Source organism: Pipistrellus hanaki (assembly GCF_964339955.1).
Source record: "Pipistrellus hanaki genome assembly, chromosome: 8".
In the NCBI taxonomy this organism is placed as follows: domain Eukaryota; kingdom Metazoa; phylum Chordata; class Mammalia; order Chiroptera; family Vespertilionidae; genus Pipistrellus; species Pipistrellus hanaki.
This window is the reverse complement of record NC_140510.1, coordinates 65,654,779-65,676,489: the sequence shown is the minus strand read 5'-3', so window position 1 is coordinate 65,676,489 and position 21,711 is coordinate 65,654,779. Positions and strand designations below refer to the sequence as shown.

At 39.7% G+C, this 21,711-nt stretch overlaps 1 protein-coding gene across 2 annotated transcripts in view; it reads right to left on the bottom strand.

Annotated features, from left to right (window-relative positions):
* EPHA4 (EPH receptor A4) overlaps nt 1–21,711 on the bottom strand; it is a 135,386-nt gene that overhangs the window by 71,111 nt on the left and 42,564 nt on the right. For both annotated transcript variants that reach the window (XM_084891388.1, XM_084891389.1), the window contains exon 4: nt 3,412–3,567. In XM_084891388.1, the coding sequence (XP_084747514.1) occupies nt 3,412–3,567 (156 nt within the window). The remainder of the gene's footprint in view (nt 1–3,411; nt 3,568–21,711) is intronic.

Genomic DNA, 21,711 nt, shown 5'->3' with positions numbered 1-21,711 from the left:
TGTTTTATTTCTTCATTAGTGTGCCGTCACAGTGAGTGATCAGTAAATGCAGGGCTGCATAAGAATGCGGGGGTTAAAAGCAGCAGAAGGAACAAAGAAGGTGCCTGATTGCCATGGCTGTCAGCACAAGGGAATTGGGTTTGCCACCTGGCTTAACCAACTGGTAAGGACTCATTAGAGGCTGGAATCTGTTTGAAAGGATCCCTGATGTTTAGGCTCCTTCCCATCCCCAGATCTTGTCAAGAGAATCTGATAAAGCTGGGGGTGGAGGGGAGGAGGGCTTCATCCTGTGGGTTATTTGAACAAGAGGTTCTCTGAGAAAACCCCACTGTCTCCTCTCTATTGAAATGTCTGCTGCAGCACTGACTGTCCCACAGAACTGTCTGAGATGACTGAAATAACTCAGAGTGACTCAGCCATGCTGCTCAGGATGGTGGCCACCGGCCACATATATCTACTGAGCTCTTGAAATGTGGCAAACCTAAATTAGAAACTGAATTTTAAACTGAATGTGATTGATTCTAAATTTAAATAGCCATGTGCAACTAGGGGCTATTCTTTGGGCAATGCAGGTCCACTGCATTCATCAGGAAGAGAATAGATTCTAATTTTGCTACTGAACTAATATACCTGTTAGCAACATATGGTAACCTCCCAGATTATCCCTATCTCAAAGGAGATCTTATGAGTCTTATTCAGTTAATGTTCATTGAATATTTTTTTTAAAGGACTTAAAAATTCAACTCTGGAGAGAAGTGGTTTCAGCCTTGTCTGTATAGTAGAATGATGGGACAACTTCTAAAAATACTGATGCTGAAATTCTGAAATTCTGGTGTGCAGTGGGGCTGTTGGGTCATTTAATTGCGCATTCAGTGAGAAAATCATCACAGAGGCACGGACAGTTGTCAGCAATCTGCTATGGAGTAAGCTTGGGGGAGGAAGTGACCAGCTGCCATAAAAGAAGAGCACCCCCATTTGTTAGATCCATACCAGGTGCCAGACCAGTACAAATATTTTCTCATTTAATGTTTAAAACCGCCCCACAGGTAGATAGTAAAAACCCCATTTTACAGATGGGTAAACTGGGGATTGGAGAGGGGAAATAAACCCACAAGTTGGTGGTGTTAGGATCAGCACTGTGTTTCTTCCTAACTGGACTTGGAGAGATGCAATAAGCATTAGAATAATCCTGCACATTTGGCTTAGTGAAGTGTAGGAGTTACAAGAGAGTGAATCAGGAGAAAAAGATCACATGTTGTTTTGGTAATTTAACAGGCATTTTATTAATGACACAAAAAACCACCAGTCTTCTTCTCTTATGTTATTGAAAACTATCTCTGAAAAATACAAGAGCTACTTTAGTTTTTAAACTTTTTGGTTCACTCATAGGCTAAGAATCCATATTTGCTTTTTCCCATTGGCATCTTCAGGATAAAACTATTCCTACAGAATCATAAAATTCCAAGGGCTCACCTACCACACTTACACTTTGACTAAAGAGCCCATCCAAGGTGAATTTTGTGAGTTTCATAACATAATCAAACCCCAGCCTACAGAAGGCATCTATAGGAAAGACAGGTAGTGGACTCCTTGATCCAAATTAAGGATAATACTGTCAGCCCACAATATTTTTTTTTTAAGTTTGCTATCATTCTCTAAAATCCCACAATTGGGATGTGGGAGTGGATAGAGGAAGAGTGTCACTATTAAATTAATCACACAATGGAGCATAAGAATATTTAGATTGGGGGAAAAAATAAAAGGCTTGGACTTAAGCATATCAAATGTATATGCCCCATCCGGAGAAAGCACTTAGTCTATGGAAGGAACAGAAAAAGAAGACAACGAGGACATCTTTGCCCATGTAGGCTTACCCCTAAGAATGGCCCCCATGGATTCCTTCCCTGTAGAAGTTAGAGCTGGAATTTAGGTAGCTGGCAAGAGGGCCTCCCAGTAAACGGGGGTGATGGGAGTCTTGTGGTTATCCAGCCCTCCCGCCAGGCTGGGTGGAGTTTTGGACATATCCCTTAACATCTGAGCTGATAGTTACCTCCTCTAGGAAATGAAAATAATCCCTATCTTATAAATATAATATCAGCCCGGTGATAAGGTTTATTGAAAGTGCCTGCTACATTACCTGGGCATAATTATAAATGGTTGTTGTTGCTATTGTTGTATTGTCTCTGGTTATAACAGGAACTCACGAGAGTGTGGCAGTTTCAGTACAAATTTGGGATGGACCTGAAATTGTTCCCCTACCTTTTAAAGGTAGTGCCTGGGCTGGACAACGGCCAAACAGCTGGCCTTACTACCCCCCACCTCCCGAGATGAGAAAGTACTTTTATTTGAATGATGCTGGCTCCAGGCAGCCAAGATGGAATTTATAGTAGTTAAGAAACAAAATAATTCGTAATGGCAGTAAAAGCTAAATTATTTGGAGTAGCATCATTTTATGTATTTTATATAGTAAGTAAACAACATGAGAGTGTTCAGTACCAACAACCAGGAGGGAGGTGCTATTTATTATTGACTCCATTCCACAGATGAGGAGAGTGAGACTTAAGAGGCTAAACAATCCGTCACTCGGCTACTAACTGGCAAGCTTGGAAACAAAGCCGAGACCTGAGAAAGCCTGTGTGCCAGCCCCCAGGTGTGTCCCTCCACACACAGACAGACTCATGCAGTGGAAACGTGGGTGGAATACCTGGGCACGCCACTCCCTGTTCTGGTCAAGGTCACAGCCATGGCAGGGTCTGAGAAACCCAGAGTGTACACAGAGGGAAGGCCCACACCTGGGAACACGGTCTATATAAAAGTGTGATAAAAGGTTTCTCTACTCCCCAGCATACCAAAATGCCAATCCCATCCATTCATTAGCCCAGCATTTACCGAGTGCCTAGCGTTAAACAAGCATTTGTTAGGACCCAAGCCTAACTGCTATGAATACAAAACTATGAGGAAAGAGGGACGAAGAGCAATGACAACGCAAGCTATGACATCAGTATCACCCAGAACTGAAACCTGTTGTCCGCAGGGGATCCCATGCTCGGAGCCCTGCCCTATACCCGCTTCCCTGCCGCTGTCAAGCTTCTCCTTGAGTCCTCCATGAGCCGGTAAAGCCATTTATAAATTCCAACCTCAGCTCTAATTACACTGTCAGACAACCCCTGAATGCTCAATCTCTGCTCTGCAAAGTCGTCTGTTGGCAGCTGTGCATTTTGAAGGCAACAGAACAGTGAGAAAGATCCTTTCTTTTCATCATCATTTCCCCTGCTATGATTAAGAAAAGAAGCCTGTTTGATGTAATTTGCCCCCTGCACAGTTATCCTGGGAGAAGACCTGGCAATGCCCCACTAGGTGGGAATGAAAGCTGTTGCTATTACATAAACGAGAGACAATCACACAACTTACGAGTGCAGGGCATTGAGGCGGCATCACTGTCGGCTCTGAAAAAGCCTCGATCACAGGTGCAGGATATGGCTCCTTCCCAGACAGAGTAGCTGTGGGGTGGGCACTTGGCACAGGTGGCATCTGTGGAGAGGGCTTTGTAATATCCAATTTTGCAGGCTATAGGAAAGAAGAAAAACAAACCAATATAAACCGCTGCTAATATAGCAAAGCATAGCATCACCTCCTTGATTCTGAGGAAGGGAGACATTTTTGTTAATCACTAGTGATCGTCTGACTGGAGATACAGGTAAAGCAATCAAAAACGTGCAAAAACAGTCACCCTTTAAGGGACATTAACATTTCTGGTCAGAGGGCAGAGGAGCCCCATGGAAAAAAATTTCTTAAAACTGGTAATATCAATAAAATCACAGCTAAAGTTTCCCCAGTGTTTCCTGTGTGCTGGGACCCTGCTATTATGCATCACATTCAATCCCACGACGCCTCTTTTCCATAGGCACTCTTATTAGCCTTACCTTCGAAATGAGGAATACCAGCTTTGAGCAGTAAATTGCCAGTGCCTGACCATGCATCTGGTAAATGTCAGGGGCCAGCTTTGACCCCAAATGCCCTGCCCCCAAAGCCTGCACTCTTTGCCACATGCTATGAAATCTGAGAGCATGATCTTGAACCAACCAGTTGGAAGTGTAGCCAAGTGCCAACAAAAAAATGGGGGTTGCTGATTATTTCCTAATTACAGCTACAGAGGACCAAAGGGAAAAAACCCACAAAAACAACTGAGCACAAAAGCAAAGAAGAGTTGTTCAGACTTGAGTCACAATTTGAGGGGAAAGTTCTAGATACTACCCAATAGTAGATTCTGGAAATAAAACATGTTAAAAAAATTTTTTTAAGATCAGAAGATAGTTTGTGTGTTTATTTTCAAATTAATAAAACCCTCTCCAGGTTTTCAACACTCCCCTCTCTCCCTCCACAAACTTAACCCTCCTCTCTCCCCACCCCCCACCAAGGGGCTGGTGCAGAGAACATGGGCCATATAGTTCCTTATGCACCTGACGCACTTTCCATGACTTCATCTTTACAAACATCATCACACTGACACCGAAGACTGCTTTCACTAATGTGGAAAAACCCACTAATTCTGGGAAACCTCACAATAAAAAATAATTAGTAGAGCCACGCTCCCCTTTTTTCTCCCTATGCCCTTCACGATCACCTCCCAAATCTGTCTCAATCTCAAATAAAAATTGACCAACACCATCAGTATTAAAACCCACAGTGACAAGGCCATTAAACATAAAGAAAGCTATTTCAAAGACCAGAGGTAAAAAAAAAAAAAAAAAGCGACAGTTACCAACAATCTTTCCAATGTGATCCACTCTCAATTCCTTTCCATTTATCACCTTCTTAGAATGATTCTATTCTATCAAGAATACCAGTTGGGAGAAGAACCCATCAGGCAAGTTTCCATCAGCCTGACCAACCAAAGGAGACCAACCATGCCAGCAAGCTAGCAGATTTTATTCAAATGAGTAGAGACAAAGAGGTCCACAAAACTGCTGGGTTCTCTGAGCAGAGATGGCCTCATTCCCTTGTCCCATTACTCATCCATCAAGCACCCATGTGGCTTCCAGTTGAAGGCTGTTCCTCCCTCTTGCACATCCTGTTGGCATTTCCTTAATCGTGCTCTTGTAATCACAAGTGGAAAAGGAGTTTAGCAGAAGCTCTAGAAAGGCACAGAGTTCCTTCGTCGCTATTAACTAAAGTTGTTTATGGAATTTCCTTTAACGAGCCCAAAGTTTATGACGTGTGGCGCACCGACCATAAAAGCGCTCAGAGATCAATCTCTCCCTTATTTGCTTTCATCTCTCACTGGACCGGAGCATCTTAGAAAAACAAGTTGCTCCAGTGACTGAGATTTATGTGTCTCCAGTTTATACAGTCCACATAATTAGATAGGGTTCAAGATGCAAGGTGCTTTTGGTCATGCTTATGATGGCCCTAGGGTTTGGATTCAAATCAGAAACTCCAGGTTTGGCAGAAAGAAGCACTGGCTTGTCCGTCCCACATCAAACACCACAAGTCCCTGAACTCGAGACAAACCCACTGGGTCCTGTCTGTCACTCACGCAGCCACAGCCAACAAAGGCAACCTGTCACGGGCTGTGAGGACCGCCAAGAAGGCATGCATTGCTTTTATTATTTCACATCTGGATGTTGGAGGAAAACTCTCCCTGTTCCTGACTAATCCTTGTGCACCCCCATTTCACCAGGCATCAAAATCTGAAAACTCACAATGGCAGCGAAAGACTGACAATGAAAATTGGCCTTGACCGATTCATTGCAATGGGACACATGGCTCATTCAAAAGCTTGTAAGAAAAAAAGAGAGGTGGGGAGCGTCGCTAATTCTTCAACTGCCATTCCAGTAAGATTATATCCAATCAAAAAATGAAATCCATAGTTCACTAAAATCAGAGTGGAGGATGTCTTTAATTTCTTAAAGTTCAAAAATTAGGCTGAAACCAATTTGGCTCAGTGGATAGAGCGTTGGCCTGCAGACTGAAAGGTCCCAGGTTCGATTCAGGTCAAGGGCATGTACATTGGTTGTGGGCACATCCCCAGTAGTGGGTGTGCAAGAGGCAACTGATCGATGATTCTCTCTCATTGATGTTTCTAATTCTCTATTCCTCTCTCTTCCTCCCTGTAAAAAATCAATAAAATATATTTTATATATATATATATATATATATATATATATATATATATATATATATATAAAAGTTTAAAAAATAGTCCTGTGGACATATTAATTTAAGAAAAAAAACTAGTTTGGATTTTATATATTTTTTCTACATTTCCTTGAAGCTAGTATTACTAGTAGTGTATTATCAAGAATATGCATATGTGAATTCAATTGGAGAATATGGTTTTATCCCTCTTTGTAAAATTGAAGGCTGCTGTTCTTTAAACACACTGACTATTTTTATTTTCGTTTCCTCTTGCTTTTACGAGCACAAGCTGAAAATACCAAATTGTCATTGTGCTATTCTCAGCAACCCTTGCCACATGCTTTTGTCTTCAACTACATTAAGACCATGTTATTAATATTTCAGGATTCTTAGAAAGGATCTCTGAAAATATAGTAGTAGTTTTTCATGCACACAGACATTTTGCTGTCTACGTTCAAAATGACCTACTAAACTGATGGCTCAGTACTTTTTTTTTTTTCTCTGAGTGGCTGGTTCACAGCCCTTCAGCATTTGGTGCACAAATGTGTAACCCATATTTATTCACCACTTCTTTGCATCTTCCAAATTTTAGTACATCTTTCATTGTAAAGAAAAGCCCAGTGAAAGATATCTGGTACAGCAAGCAAGCATTGACACGTACTATGATTTTCCATCATTCTCTGGTGGGTGAGAACAGTTATACCAAATTTTTGAATGATAATGCTTTGGCAAGCAAGCTTGTAGCGAGCCAAAGTGCACCCCAAGAGACACCATCCTTCTGCCCCTTTGCTGGGGAAAGTTCACTAGATGGAGTGCAGTATAACGGATGGTTGTACTTGGCCTTTCAAATATGCCATCTTGGGAAGATTTGTTCACATGAACAAGGCAAATTTTGAATCTATTTTCTTTTGTCTTGCCTTAATTAGTTCTTTCTGCTGACTTTAAATAAAAGAAAAACTTATTAAATAAATGAGGATGAGGAGGAGAAAGAAAAATTCTTTTCTCTCATTAGTTCACCCACTACCCTCAGGTAGTTGTGCAGTGTGGGACAAAAGTAGATTTATAGTTGTGCATATTTGAAATAGAGTTCATTCTTGTATTATTTCTTAATTATTGTATCATTTTTCATATAAACCATTGTAAACCTAATTTTGCCCCACCCTGAAGTTTATATAATACCTTCAGGATTTCTTGGTGCATAGATGACTTATTTACATGAGGTGTAAGGCCCAACTTAAGGAACTAGTTAAACTTACTCTTGAAATCTACCCTATATAGATGTTAGGGTCACGTTTCACCTTTTGAAAGAAATACAGAAAGATTGATAGTATTTGATTGACTTTATAGTCTGATTTTAGACAAATTTAGTTTGTATTTGGATACTATAGTAAGTTAAATAAAATACCATAACATTTAATATTACCTTTTTACATTTTACATTTTTTAATGTGGCTATTAAAACACTTAAAAGTATCAGCGTGGGGTGTACAATATTTCTTTCAGGCAATTCGGCCCACTGTCCAGACTATTAAGTCTCCTCTGGGCTTGTGCGTGTTTGTGCACACACCTGCACTCAGGCACTCTTGCAAATGTTGATGCTTACAGTGGTAGGGATGTGTCCCCAGAACTCAAAGACCTACAAAACTCACCCTGAGCCCACTTCAGGCTTAGATTTGCTTCTATTTAAGTACTGCTCTCAGCTATAGCTAATTTGAAAAGAAAAGGCTAGTTTGAGCTCTAACTGGTTTGGCTCAGTGGATAGAGCATTGGCCTGCAGACTGAAGGGTTCCAAGTTGGATTTTGGTCAAGGGCATGTTCCTTGGTTGCGGGCACATGCCCAGTAGGGGGGTGTGCAGGAGGGAGCTGATGGATATTTCTAACTCTCTATCCCTCTCTCTTCCTCTCTTTAAAAATCAACCATATATATATATATATATATATATATATATATATATATATATATATATGTGTGTGTGTGTGTGTGTGTGTGTGTGTGTGTGTGTGTATATATATATATATATGTATATATATATTTGATTTTTTTAAAGGCTAAAGTGCTAACAAATAGGTATTAATGGGTTAACAATTACATTCCTAGGTAACGAATTTGCATTTTAATACAGATTCTCCAGAAGGTCAAAGCTGAAATTCCATCAGTGGCTCTCCAGGGGAAATGTGAGCCATTCTGGCAAACTTGTCCTCAGAAAGCAGTTGACTCTGGGAGGCCTTTGTTCCCTCCAATCTCAACTGAATGGACAAGCACGATGGGAGCTCTGCCTTTTGAGTTCTGATGTAGCATTTTCAGTGTGCTTAGCAATCTATTTTAGAAATTCCAAAGTCACTTAATGGCCATCGTTGAATTGTTCACCTGCTAGACTGTATATTTTACAAATGATGTAAGAATAAATGCTGGGAAAAGAAGACACTCTGTCAGAGAGTTTCTGCTTTGAGGTTTATTTTGTAAAAACATGCGATCCTCAGCCACCTTTGGGGAAGCTGTGAACATTAAAAAACATTCCCCATAGAACAGATGGGAAAATTGAGGCAGAGAGATTGCAGAGTTGCCCAAGAGAGGGTTGCTTTACTACCCCAGGCTGTGCAGCTTGAACTACTATTTTCACAGACCTCTTCAACTGCTTTTGAATCCTACAGGGTGCAGATAGACAATTGCTGCAGGGAAATGAGGCTCTGCTTTGGGTCCACTTGATTCTGTCCCATTCACACAGAGCAAAACAGGGTCAAACACTGGGAAAACTACATTGTCCCTGTCACTCACATTCCATAACTGGTTTTATTGATGCCTTGAGAGAAAATAAAAATCAGGTTTTTAAGAGACTTTAAGGATCATCTAATCCAGGGGCTGCAAAAATTTCTGTAAAGAGCCATATAGTAAATAATTTAGGCTTTGCGGTCCAAGAGTAAGAAGAAAGATATTAAGAAGGTATTTGCATAATGGGAAGACAAAGGAAGACCTATGTAATACTTTCAACAATAAAGATTAAAAGAAAGGAGATAAAAGTCTAGCACTTACCAAAAAATGTATTGATGCAATTCAAAATATAATAGTAATTAAGTACAGTTGGGTTTTTTTTATTTATTTATTTATCTAATACAGATTTACTAATGAGAAGAATGGAATTCCAATTTGGAGAGATAAAATTTCCCTTAATTGGGGTTGAAAGAAAGTATTTCCTATTATCAAATTGATTGCAAATGTCATCTATAAAAAAAACACCCTTAGCTCTGAGACTATACAAAAAACAGGTGGCAAGCCTGGGGGCCAAACTTACTGACATTTGATCTAGTTCAACATATTCATTTTCAAGGTAAATGACTTGCCCACCCTTTCTTCTAAACTCTAGAGGATCAAGTTTGGAATCCAAGGTTCCTGGATCTCTGTTACCCTCAGTGCCCAATCCGTCCCCCCACCCCCACCCCCGAGTTTTTAATGACAAAGTTTAATAAAGAGTGCTCTCTTACCATTGCTGCAAAAGAGTCAACTTTCCAGCCATCTCTCTGAAAAACTGATTTGAATCTGTACTATAAAAAGTAAATCCATCTTTAAGTGGATTTTCTTGATTAAATGATATAGCCTTATTTGGGGGACATTCTAGTTCATTTTGGGAGTAACTTCTCTTAGGCACTTCAAATTTTTGCAATTATAAATTATAATTAATTTTAGCATTACAATTTTTTTTTTAGATTTTTCTTTTCCTGGGAATCCTAAACTTTAATTGTTTTCATCTATGAAATAAAAGAATGACACTGATTGTTGTTTCTGAGCTTCTAAGATTATAGAACTAAAATGGTAGTTAAAATACTTTGCATTTGTGACTCATGTGGACATATGTTGCCTTAAAACCTTTGCCAGTGGACCTAGGTTTACTCCCTATCCCAACTTAGAAGTATTGAAGTACTTTGAAAGACATAACTAGGCTCTTAGGTCACCCTTGATGTGGGCTAGCCTCTAGTTTGAGACATCAGTTAATAAAAAATAAAAAATAAAAGAGCCACTGGAGTGAAGATGACCTGGATCCAAATTCAGCCAGGACCTTAAGCTCCTAGTCAGAGTAGCAGGCATTCTCAGGCCTCAGTGCACACGAAATGACTTGGATGAGGGCCCAGCAATTGATCTTTTAACAAGTCCTTCAAGGACCATAGACAGGCTAGGTATCAAGTAAAATTTTATTTTAATTTTAAAAATATGCGAACACATTTTTAAATTAAGTAAATTATTGGGTTGCTTTTTCAAGGTTTCTTCTTTCCATCAACAGTTTATAATGCAAACCATCTCCTTGAGCAAGCCACAGTTTGATTCTACTCTCCTCTCCTCTCAACCTCCTCCCACTGTTTCCACTCTTACCTCGGAGCTGGCTTTCACAAAGCCAGGCAGAGGTAAAAAAAAAAAAAAAAAAAAAAAAAAAAAGACACCTCCAAAAAAATCTATGCCGAAAATTGACTTGCTCCTTCAAGAACTGAATGCAGTATAATCCCATAAATAGGTGGGTAATTCTAAAATGTCAGATGCAGACAGTTTTCACATACGATGCAGTAAATCCTCCCGAAGCAGTTCATGTAAAGCCTGCTAAATTTAAATTAACTCCATAAAAATTATTGAACACAAACAAAAAGAATGCAATGGAGAAATCACTTATTATTTTCCCTGCTTGCCTTGAAAATAGACAACCTAATTATCAGAGGAGCTATTTCTCTTGGGTGAATCTGGGGAGAGTCAACTTCAACAGTGGAAGTTACAGAATAGACAGAGTTCAATAAAACATGGAGGAGAAGCAAAGTAAGTAGCAGACTCAGCATATTAATAAGGTTTAATTCCACTGTCAGACATTCTGCTTAAAAGCAGTCTTCTTCCCTACAGGCATAAAGGTACCAACGGGAATGAATGTTGCCAGCTCTAATCTTTGTACCTCCAATTTTCGGCTGGTAAGCCTGGGGTTCTTCTTTATGGGGGACTTTTTAAGGCAATTATGCTTCCAAATTTAGATGTAAGTAACTGACTGGTAGGACAAGTGAAGGGCGTCAGTATCTTTGAAAAAGATATAACCCACTCTGATCTGAAGCCTCTACCAGGTTTGACCACAGTATGGTTAAAAACTTTTATTTAGCATTATCATTACAATTTTAGCTAAAAAGGGACAAATATGAATTTGTAATGAATCACAATAGATTACTGTTGGAAATAAATAAGTTATTTCAACTTGAGAAAGGTGACAATTTTAAAATCGAAGGCAGCAAAGCAGACTTGTAATAACATGTGTTTTTAAAATATGTTGTTTGTTAAATAAAGATTCCTGATTTCTACTCTAATCCTCCTTCTTCCACTTAGGACATTGAAAATTTGCTACATAATTTTTTTTTTTTTTTTTTTTTTTTTTTTTTTTTACATAAATCATGGATTTCAAAGTTGCCTTGAAAAACAATTACTTCAGGGAAATAATCTCATCCTCAGAGTGCTACAAATGCTGTGGGTATTTGTTCTCTTTGTCTCATACTAAATACCACATATCAATGATCATGACTTTCTTTGGTAAACTCTGAGATTAAAGAAATACTGGTTTGATTTTTTTCTCAGTTGATCAATCCTATTGAAGATATAAATCTGAGTAGATTGAGTAGAACTTGATTGAATGACTTACATTAATATTTTTAAGGTTATGATAAAATTTTTAAGTTTTTCTGCCTTTTGAATATGTTAAAGTTAACATTAAGAAAGGAAACACATGAAGGTTAAAAAGAAAATCACAAATGACCACAATATAAAGGAAAAAAAAGAAAAGAAAAATGAATGCTTTTAGATGAATTAAATGCAGAAAGTACTTAGTCATGTTTTCAAAAGAAAACCTAATCCCTGCCTCCAATTTAATATAAAAATTATTGAAAATATATGGGAATACTTTTGAAAGATTTAAATGTATGCTGCCCTATAACTATCAGTCCTCAACGCTGACAGAATCTCAACCAGAGAGATGGCATGAAATCCTCACCAGTCACACCAAAAGTGATTGCCTCTGACATTTCTGAGAGAAACAGGCTTTTTGATGAGTCGGTATTTTCTTCTTCACCCCTTTGATGCTTGGGTACATAAAGACTACTGGTTCTTTACACATCTACTGATTGCAAATAATAGGCCAGAGCACTGAACAAAGGAAGCAGCTGTTCTACTTTATTCCTCACAATACCCCATCTGAATTTAACCCTAGAGTCTAGGCAATTAGCATGGTTACGTAAAAAGTTTGTCCATTAGGAGGCATATGCATTCATGCAGTCATTCAGTCATTCATATTTTAGCAAACATTTATTAAGCTTTTACAAACTAATAATAGTAATAATGATAGTACTTACTGAGCACATACTAAGCCTTGAGAGGCTGGGGAATGGGAAGCTGTTGCCTTCAGGGAGGGAGCAGACCATTGCTCACCATGACATCTTAAGGAGTTCTCTCTTGCCAACAATTATGGGGATATATCCTACACACCTAACCCAGCCTGTCTGCTTGTAGAAGGAACTAACTAGAAAACCAGCATCTGACAGAGTAGGTGACCCCTGAGTGAAAAACTCCGGAGGAAAAAGGGTTTAGTCAGGAAGTTGGTTCCACCCAGAAGTTAAAATAACAGTTCGTGATTGCTGACCATGAGCAAATCACTGTGGTGGCCACTCCAGGTACTGACCAAGCTGATGGAGAGAAGGACCCTCTTTTTAGGGAGATCCCAGCTCAATTGGAGGTTCTCTCCTTAACTCTAAGTACATCCTATACTTCCTCAGTTTCTCTATTAAAAATTAAAAGTTGTAAGAGAGAGCGGAAAAGAAGGAAATATGTTCTGAAGCTGGGGCCAGACCAAGAGAGACAAGTGTTAAATAATAATTTGATTAACTCCGGCTGCATTGCTAGTCATTGTCAGCCGGATGACTTTATAGCCTGAGTTGTCACACATCGTGATTTATGCAGCTGAAGCGACTGAAGTAATAACTGCTCAATGCCCCCTCTTCTTTTTTGTTATGTTGATGGGGCCTGAACATCAAAAAAAAAAAAAAACTTTACAAGACTGAATTCCCTAACGTTGCAGTTATTATTAGCAGCTCATTATAATTCTCTGCTGAGTTTTGTGATCAGGGGTCCCTTCACTGTTTTACCTTTCGAATATTATTTACTAAGAAATTTTTGAAATAAGTGTTTAAATAAATAAATTTTTTACATAAATCTGAATACTCATAATTTTAAAAAAGTGACTTACTTTAATGGGTGTGACCAGGTTAAACATCTGTTTTTGGAATTTCATATAGTGGGTTAAATGATTTTATAGAGCTATCTGCCAGCATTTGATATTATATGTGTTTGACTATCCCAACACTGCTTATGTCTGAGAGAACAAAATAAAAAATCCCCAAGAGCTCCCTGAAGAGTCCTAGTCTAGACCGAGGGAAATTTATGGGAAACTTGCACCGTCTGTTTTTGGTGAGGTAGAGGCAATCTGAGAGATCAGAGCAAGAACCTGCAAGACCAAATGCCTGAGATGACATGGAGCACGTCATTACTATGTACACCAGTGCTAGTCACAACGTACCTTCTCCCACTGACTCGGTTATACTCCGAAAGCTGGGGAGATTTGATCATTGTTTTAATGCATTCTGAACATGTCCCGTTGATAAATCATTGTCCCAAGAAAGCAGTCTTAACTTGCTAGCAGAAACATGCCGTGTGACATGGAATGCTCATGTACACCCACCTTGACAAGGCTGGCCTGGCAACTTGTCATGGCGTACCTGTGAGCTTTCACCAGGACCACCTGGACACATGGGAAGTGAGGAGAGAGAGCGGTGCATCTACAGATCTCAACTCCACGGCACTGGGACAATTTCCTTGCTTCCATCTGATGTCTTACAAAACACAAAGGGCCAGTCTCTAGTCCTCTTTACTGTATGGCAGGTCCCTTCCTCCCCCCCTCAGCAGCTCTGGGAGGTTCTCCTGGTGAAAGAGCTTTGGCAGCCTCAGCTTTCTCTGTCATCAGTTTGAATTCATGGGAAAGGGCAAGGTGCCAAAAGTGCTTGCAGGTGAATTCCTCGCCCCTTTCAAGTGCATCTGACTTCACACCAGTGACTTTAAGTGTGTTTATCTTTTGTGGGGAAGGATTATCAGTTAGGCCGGTAAATCTTTTCCAGGTATAAATTATAAATCACAAACAAGGATGCCAGGGGAAATATCAAGTCATAATCTGCTCGTTTGTCTGTATCTCATCCCAGGTATCAAAAATGAGCAATCGTGATGAAAATTGATATTCTTAAAAATAAAAACAAGACCGGGATGCTGACATGTTCCCACAGTGTGGGCCACAAAGAAAGAAAAGAGTGGAATGGTTCCCCTTTGTAAAATATGGATGGGATGGCAGTGGGAGCTGACCCGTTTAAAGAAAGCAGAACAAACCAGGCTTATTATCAAAAACAAAAATCCCGTGAATAATTCACATATCCTAAATTCATCTCAGATGTACAACAACCTTTACTCATCCAAAACAAACTGCTGGACCAGCTTTCAGAAATAAATCTAAACAACATGGAAAATAGAAAACTTTTCCTAGGGTTCCATTTACAAGATGTAGCCTCCCTGGATTTAGGAAAATGGTTTAATCTCTGTGCTAATTACTCTTCCTTTCTATGCATAACAAAGCAGGTGAAAATCATTAAAAAATACTTTCAGCCAGCCATCAAAAGTAGATCATTTCTGTGTCAGGAAAGCTGAGACCATGAGAAAACCTGCATTTTATTTATTAGAATAGGAAACATTTTTCCCCTAGCCCTGAGGCTGGATCATTCTGAAAGAGGTTTGGATTTGAAATATAAAAAAAAAAAGGGGGGGGGGAGGGAGGGAATGAAGTCATAAATACTTCTCCCAGGGGGAGAAAACCATTTGGCAGGTAGATGATCATCTCTATGAACAAAATGAAGCATTTTTCCTCAAGGCTATGTCAAGGTTACACTTGGTATGTCAAAACCACAACCATTAATCCATAGCACACATATGTAGGTGCAGGAAATGGGCCCAGAGTGTGGGCCTGCCCAGGGGCCAGGCTCTGTGGGACATGAACCTGGATTCCAGGCCCAGCATTTCCCAACTGAAGGCCTCCGAGCCTCAGACTCTTCACAGGACACCAGACTGACTAACTTATAAAATCTCTTTAAATCTCTAAAATTCTAAGCCTCTACTCTTCCCAGAATCTGGCAGACTCAATGATCCTGAAATAGCCAAAGGTGTTTTAATAACCACTAAAAGTAATTTGGAGTTTTGTTCAAATGATAATCAGCAGATTAGTCCAGAAGTTGTGCCTCTCCTTCCAGGACTTGTGTGGGCTCATTGGGGCACTGAGAATCTGAGCTCAGCCTCTTACCAGCCGTGGAACCATGAGTAGGGAATGAGTTATGGGTCTACCTAAAGAACCCCCCCCCCCAATAAATTCATAACTACAAACTTTTCATTGAACTTTCTCCTATCTGTCGTAGCAGAGATTTCTGCGTGCTCCTATGTTCTTTTTGCCACTTACAAAATCAAAAACGAGAACCAAAGAAATACCTTTTCTCCATGGTGTTCCTTCATTCCACATGTCTTGTTAAGCACCTACATATGCCTGGCATAGGGAGGGGATGACTGACAAGGTCTCTGCTTTTGAAGAGCACACGCTTTAGTGGCAGGGATATAATTTAACAGGGGAGCAAAAGCAGTGATGTGAAAGGGATTGAGGGTGGGGATGGGAAAGGGCGTAAAGCAGGTGCTTAAGAAAGGCCTTTCATAGATGACACATGAGTTGGGCCCTGAGCTAAGAAAGGAACGGCAACAATGTTTTTACATAGGAAAAGCATATTTTTAAGAAAAAGAGAAAATGATGAAGGCCCTGGGATGAACATGTAGTAGAGGGACAGAAAGAACAGTGCTGTCTCTGGGGAATGTTTGAAGTTCAATACCAAGGCTGAGCTTAAAGCAACCAGCAGGGTCCACAGTGTAGGAAGAAGATGCAGGGTTTAAACTCAAATGAAATTTGCTAGAGATTTTTTTCAAAAGACCATTTTGGCTGCTAGTCGAGCATCATGGTAGGAAGTTCTAATGGAAGTAAGGTGACCAGTTAGGTGCTATTGAGAGAGATGGGTCAGAGGACCACGATGAAGGCAGTGGTGCCAAGATCAGTGGTTGGATTCCAAGTGAGTGACATAAAAGACTAACTTTGCTTTTTCCCATAGTCATAGATGTTCCTTTAAGAGGACATAAGATACCAAAGAAGTGACATAAGGAGCACATTTTTATTTTCCCCATGGCTCTGTCCTTCAAAATGAGTCATGTCTAGATCCACCTGAGTAGACCAGGCCAAGAAGTGTCCACTGCTAATTATAGGACCCCTCCCACCTCAGCTAACACAACAGCATTGCCAGCCCGATGACCGAGCCCTGAGTTCTGACCACTTGCAGTGGGCCACGCCTAGATAAGAGCTGCATAACAGCAGCCACTGACTCAAGGGAGCCGGCCAAGCGGCCAGATTCCTGAGTGTGATTCAAACCGGAACTGAGAGCACAGTGGACAAGAATTTGTCAACAGCAATATAAATAAATGAAGAGTTATTAGGTTTTGAGTTGACATGAGGGAGCTGTCGGTGTGGGCAGTGCTCTGTTGTTATTTGAGTGAGACCTTTACTTTCCTGTTTCCTCACAGAGCCAACTTGGACCTAATTAGGAGACTGCAGCTAGCTATTTGGTTTCCAGGAACACTGAAAAGTGAGAGTCAATTTTTCTGACCTGGTTCCTCTCTTGATCTTTTCTTTTGATTGCCCCTGTGGTCATAGAGCTCAGTCCTTAACCTGCAGTGCAAAACAGTCCTCCTCTCCAGCTTGTAAGAAATGAAGAAACAGATCAGGAATTAGAAATGATTCTCTCTTACAGACCCTCTTTTTTCCTTCCTTCAACACAACTGTAACTCAGTAATGAATGGTGTTTTTAGAGTTTTATTGGCCTTCTCCCCTGTAAAATACATTCCTAGCTCAAGAGCAGCAGCAAAGGTGCCTATTCTGTCTACTGTGAAATCTCTAGCACTGAGTATCGTATCTTGTAATGGTAGCCACTCAATACATATTTGTAGAAGTAAATTGATGGATAAAAGATGGCACAGTTAACGTAAACATGTAAACTTTGATGACCATCTCTAGAAGTCAGAGGCAACTGGGACCACCCTTGGCTATATTATCCAAGTTTTACAATGATCATTTTTGGTTCACTTTCCTGTTTCTATGGTTGTTGGCCTTTGGGACTTAGATTTCAACCTCAAACAATCAGGGAACATTGCAGACTTTGCTGAAAATTGCCAGAAGGGAAACAGGACCATCCTAACACAGGCAGGCAAGAAGGCCTGATGAGAATGCAATACCTAAAGGGTATGAGGAGTGGGGAGACAGAATCTTAATGCTTTTACATTTGAGTACTTGTCATTAGAAGAGTAGGAAACCAGTGCTTCAGATCACCCAAAGCAAATGAATCTAGAGAGCAGATTAGGTTTGAAAAGCAAAAATATTTATACATGAAACATTTGGGAAGGAAAGTTAGCAGTGAAAGTTGGAGGGGGTGGGGCTGGAAGGGAAAGAATAAGTCATATCAAAGGCAGACTTGAGAGCTCAGGCTGATAGGATAAGAGATAAGTCCCTTTGCTAAGTTAGTCACACCCTCCCATATACAATTCTCTTGGCACAGGTTCTCTTACTAACAAAGCAGGCATGCTTGAAACAAAACATAGTGCAGTGTAACAGCTATGGTGCCTTTAAATATTGTTTAAAAATATTTTTTAAAGCATCAAAGGGGGTAAGGTATAACAAAGTATGATCCAAGCTTTGAGAATACTAGAATAATAAAATTACTAGGGTCCTGTGGCCACAAAGGAAATCCAGATTTCCTTATCATACTTGAGATGTGTGTGAACCTTGAGTCACAAACAACAGAGCTGACATTAATCCCAAGGCACTGTGAGGTAGAAAAGAGATGGTGATTCACAGCAAGACTGAGGGAAAGAGCTAGGTGGAGAAGAGAAAAGGACACTGACATTGAGAAAATGCATTTCCTTTTCTTCAGCTCTTCAGACCATCCCAAAAGAACTTATTTCTGCTCCAGCTATAAAGACATCCCACTGAGGATCCTGTGGTCATGGATGGTACTAATGCTGTTGGCAACTGCTACTCCAATTTAATCCTATCACTAACTATCCCCTAGGAAGGGAGGTTTAATGATAAAAGAATATTTTATCTTAGAGATAGAACAACCACTGTAACCTTTCAAATGCTAGGCAAAGCGAACATTCTAAATTCAACAAAAGCAGATCACCTCTGCACAGCCTAGAGTTCCAGCCATGTCCTTTCTAGCTCTAGGGTCAAGATCTTTTTTTCTGCATCTGCAGTTTCTGCTTCCATTCCTCTTTACTGGCCATTATCTACATATAAGGTTAATTTGTAAATACCCATTTTGTGTCCTTAGGAAAATAGGATGCTCATGCTAATCGCATTATGCCTGTGTTTAAAATCTTTCAAAGGCCCCCATTTGTACATCATAAAATTCAAACAGAAACATAAAGAAACTAAAGATCCTCATGTCTAGTCCCAACTTGCCCCTCAAATGTCCTACACTTCAATCAAACCAGATGGGCTACCATTTGTTTTCACTTGGATCATTCACACATTTTCAATCATTTTGGAGTAATAAAATCTTAACTTCTCTTCAAAGCCTAAAACCAGCACCACCTCTTCTATCAAGCATTCCTATACTCGAGAATCAAAACTCAAATTAATGTTTGTGTACACAGCACTTCTATCTTTCTGCTTATTTGCACATATATTTATTTTCCTTATTTTCCAGCAAGCAACTGGTAAACACAGAGTACAAGACTTATGCTACACACACAAACATATGTATACTCACTCTGAGTCCATTATCTTATCTTGAATATAATAGATTTCTTTAGATAGTGGCAGGCCCAAACTTTCTAGTCAAGTGTTTAAAGACTTTTAGTTCCAATTTCTCTCCCTAAGAATCTTATTTTTGAAAGCTCAGTGGTAATCTGTTTGCCCCATATGCAATGGTGACTCTGAACAAATGAAAGTCAATTGTTCTTGAAACCCAGGTTTCATAATACAATATCATAATATTTTGATGAAACCTCCCTCAATGCTTGCATTTTTAGTATGCATTACTTGGAAAATTATACAATGACAAATGGCTAATATAATTTAATAACTCTTTGAAGCATATTTGCATTTCATTATCCACTGTAATATTTGCATTTATTTGGAAAATGGAGATTGTAAAAGACTAGTTATTCTATACACAGCCAGGTTTGAGCTGGTCTATACACTACTAATTCAAGGACATCTCGCAAAAATTCCTTCCATATTTTTAACCCCTCAAATTCTGTGACCTATTATTGTGAATGTGAATGTCAATCAACTAGCTATTGCTTGACCTAAGTTCAAGCAGCCAACTTCACTTTCAAACTTTCTGCTCTATAAGAAAAGAAAGAAAGCTCTACCCAAGACCAAATCAATGGTTCTGATTAGATGTTTTAGGATATAGAAAAAGTAGAATTGAAACTGGCCTTAAGGTTTCCAGACCAAATGCCTGAGAGAGTAGAGATACTACAACCAAGATAGGGACTAGAGGAAGAAGAGTTGGTTAGGGAAAAAAAGTGGTGAGGGCAGTTAGGCAGCCATTGAATCTGAGATAGTTAAGTTGAGATATTCAGGAAATAATTGGAAATGCAGGTCTGGAGGTCATCAGGAGCAGAGACAAAGGTTTGGGAAACATCTGTAAAGGACACAAGAGTTATAAGAGTAGATGAGCTGCAGATTCAGAAAAAAAAAATCAGCAATCTTGGAAACACCATACTTCAAAGGCAGTCAGAGAAAAAGAAATTAAAAAGGCAGAATAGACTAGAGAACACAGAGTAAGAAGGGGACTAGCATTTGCTGACCACCACCAGGCACTTGGCCAGATACTTTAAATATGTAATCTCATTTAATCCTCATCATTTGCTTTTGACCTGAATTTTTGCCAGTGATGCCCACTATGTCAGTGAGGCACCTGAGAGTATCAGTGAGCAATAGCACAAATCAAAATCTATATTCACCATGGAAGGATCAGAAAAGTTCATGAAGAAAACCAAGAGATATCAGAATTTCAAGTTGTCAAGGAGAATATCAAGGAGAATGAAACTCAGGCAGACACTTGGATAATCCATGTCAAAGATGTTTCCAGCCATTCAGAACAGCACCAGGGGAATGATATAGATGGAAGTTAAATTGTAGGTTTGGTCCATGAGATGAATCACAATGAGTCAAAAACTTAGCTAATAATACCTATGCAATAACCAATCCTATATAATAAAGACCTAATATGCAAATTAACCCTCACACCCTCACAAGATGGCTGCCCATGACCAGGCCAGCAAGGAGGTTAGTGAGGGACAACCAAACAACTGAACAGCAGGCTGCAAGGGTGACCAGGCTGTCAGAGGGGGGCAGTTAGGGACAACCAAGCAGGCAGGCAGGCAAGTGAGCTATTAGGAGCCAGTGGTCCAGGATTGTGAGAGGGATGTCTGACTGTTGGCATTCGGACATCCTCTGAGAGGTCCCGGATTGGAGAGGGTGCAGGCTGGGCTGAGGGAACCCTCTCCCATGCTCAAATTTTGTGCACCAGACCTCTAGTCTAGAAATATACAGACAACAGATTGCTGTTACCACAAAACTTATTACAGGGATTTAAACCAAATAAACACGGCAGTAGTAGAATCTCCCACATTTCATTGACTTGTGTTATATTTTTATATGTTTTACCTTTCATATTCCTGATATCTTAACTCACAAGCCAACATCTCTTGCCATAAGTAAAAGATAATAAAAAATAAACCTTAATTATTAAAATTTTAACTATCTATCACCACCTACAGTTTGAGAACCCTAGTATCACCAATAGGCCTCTCACACTTACAGAATCACTGGCGGATTGCTTGGGTAATATGAATAGCAAGTAACTATTGGAACTATGTACACTTTTTATTTAGTTGATTCTCAACAATTCTAAGAAGTAAGGACTATTATTAATTGACTTGTTTATTCAATAAATATTTTTTAAGTACTTAGTCCTAGTGTCAGTGTTCTAGGTACTAGGGGACAAAAAAATCAAAACTCCTAGTTAAATTGGTGGTGGGACAGAGAGGGGAGTGAAGAGAAACAAAAACTAAATATATATAAAATGCCAAGTGGTTAAAAATGTTTTGGAGGGGGAGGGAAGAAATATATATTTCAATTGACAAAACTGAGGCACCAAAGCAATGCCTGACTTGCAGAGAGGGCAAGGAAATGTCATGAAGTGATGAGCTGAAGGTCAGATGCAAGGACACTCCGGAGCAGACTTCTAGCCACTCCTGTGTCAGATGCTAGCCCTGCTCCTTAGCACCAGCGCTCCACAACAGATAAGTATTAAAGCCATCAAATTCAGCTTGAGTGCACTTTACTGCCAGGCTTCTGAATGAAAGAAGAAGAAAGA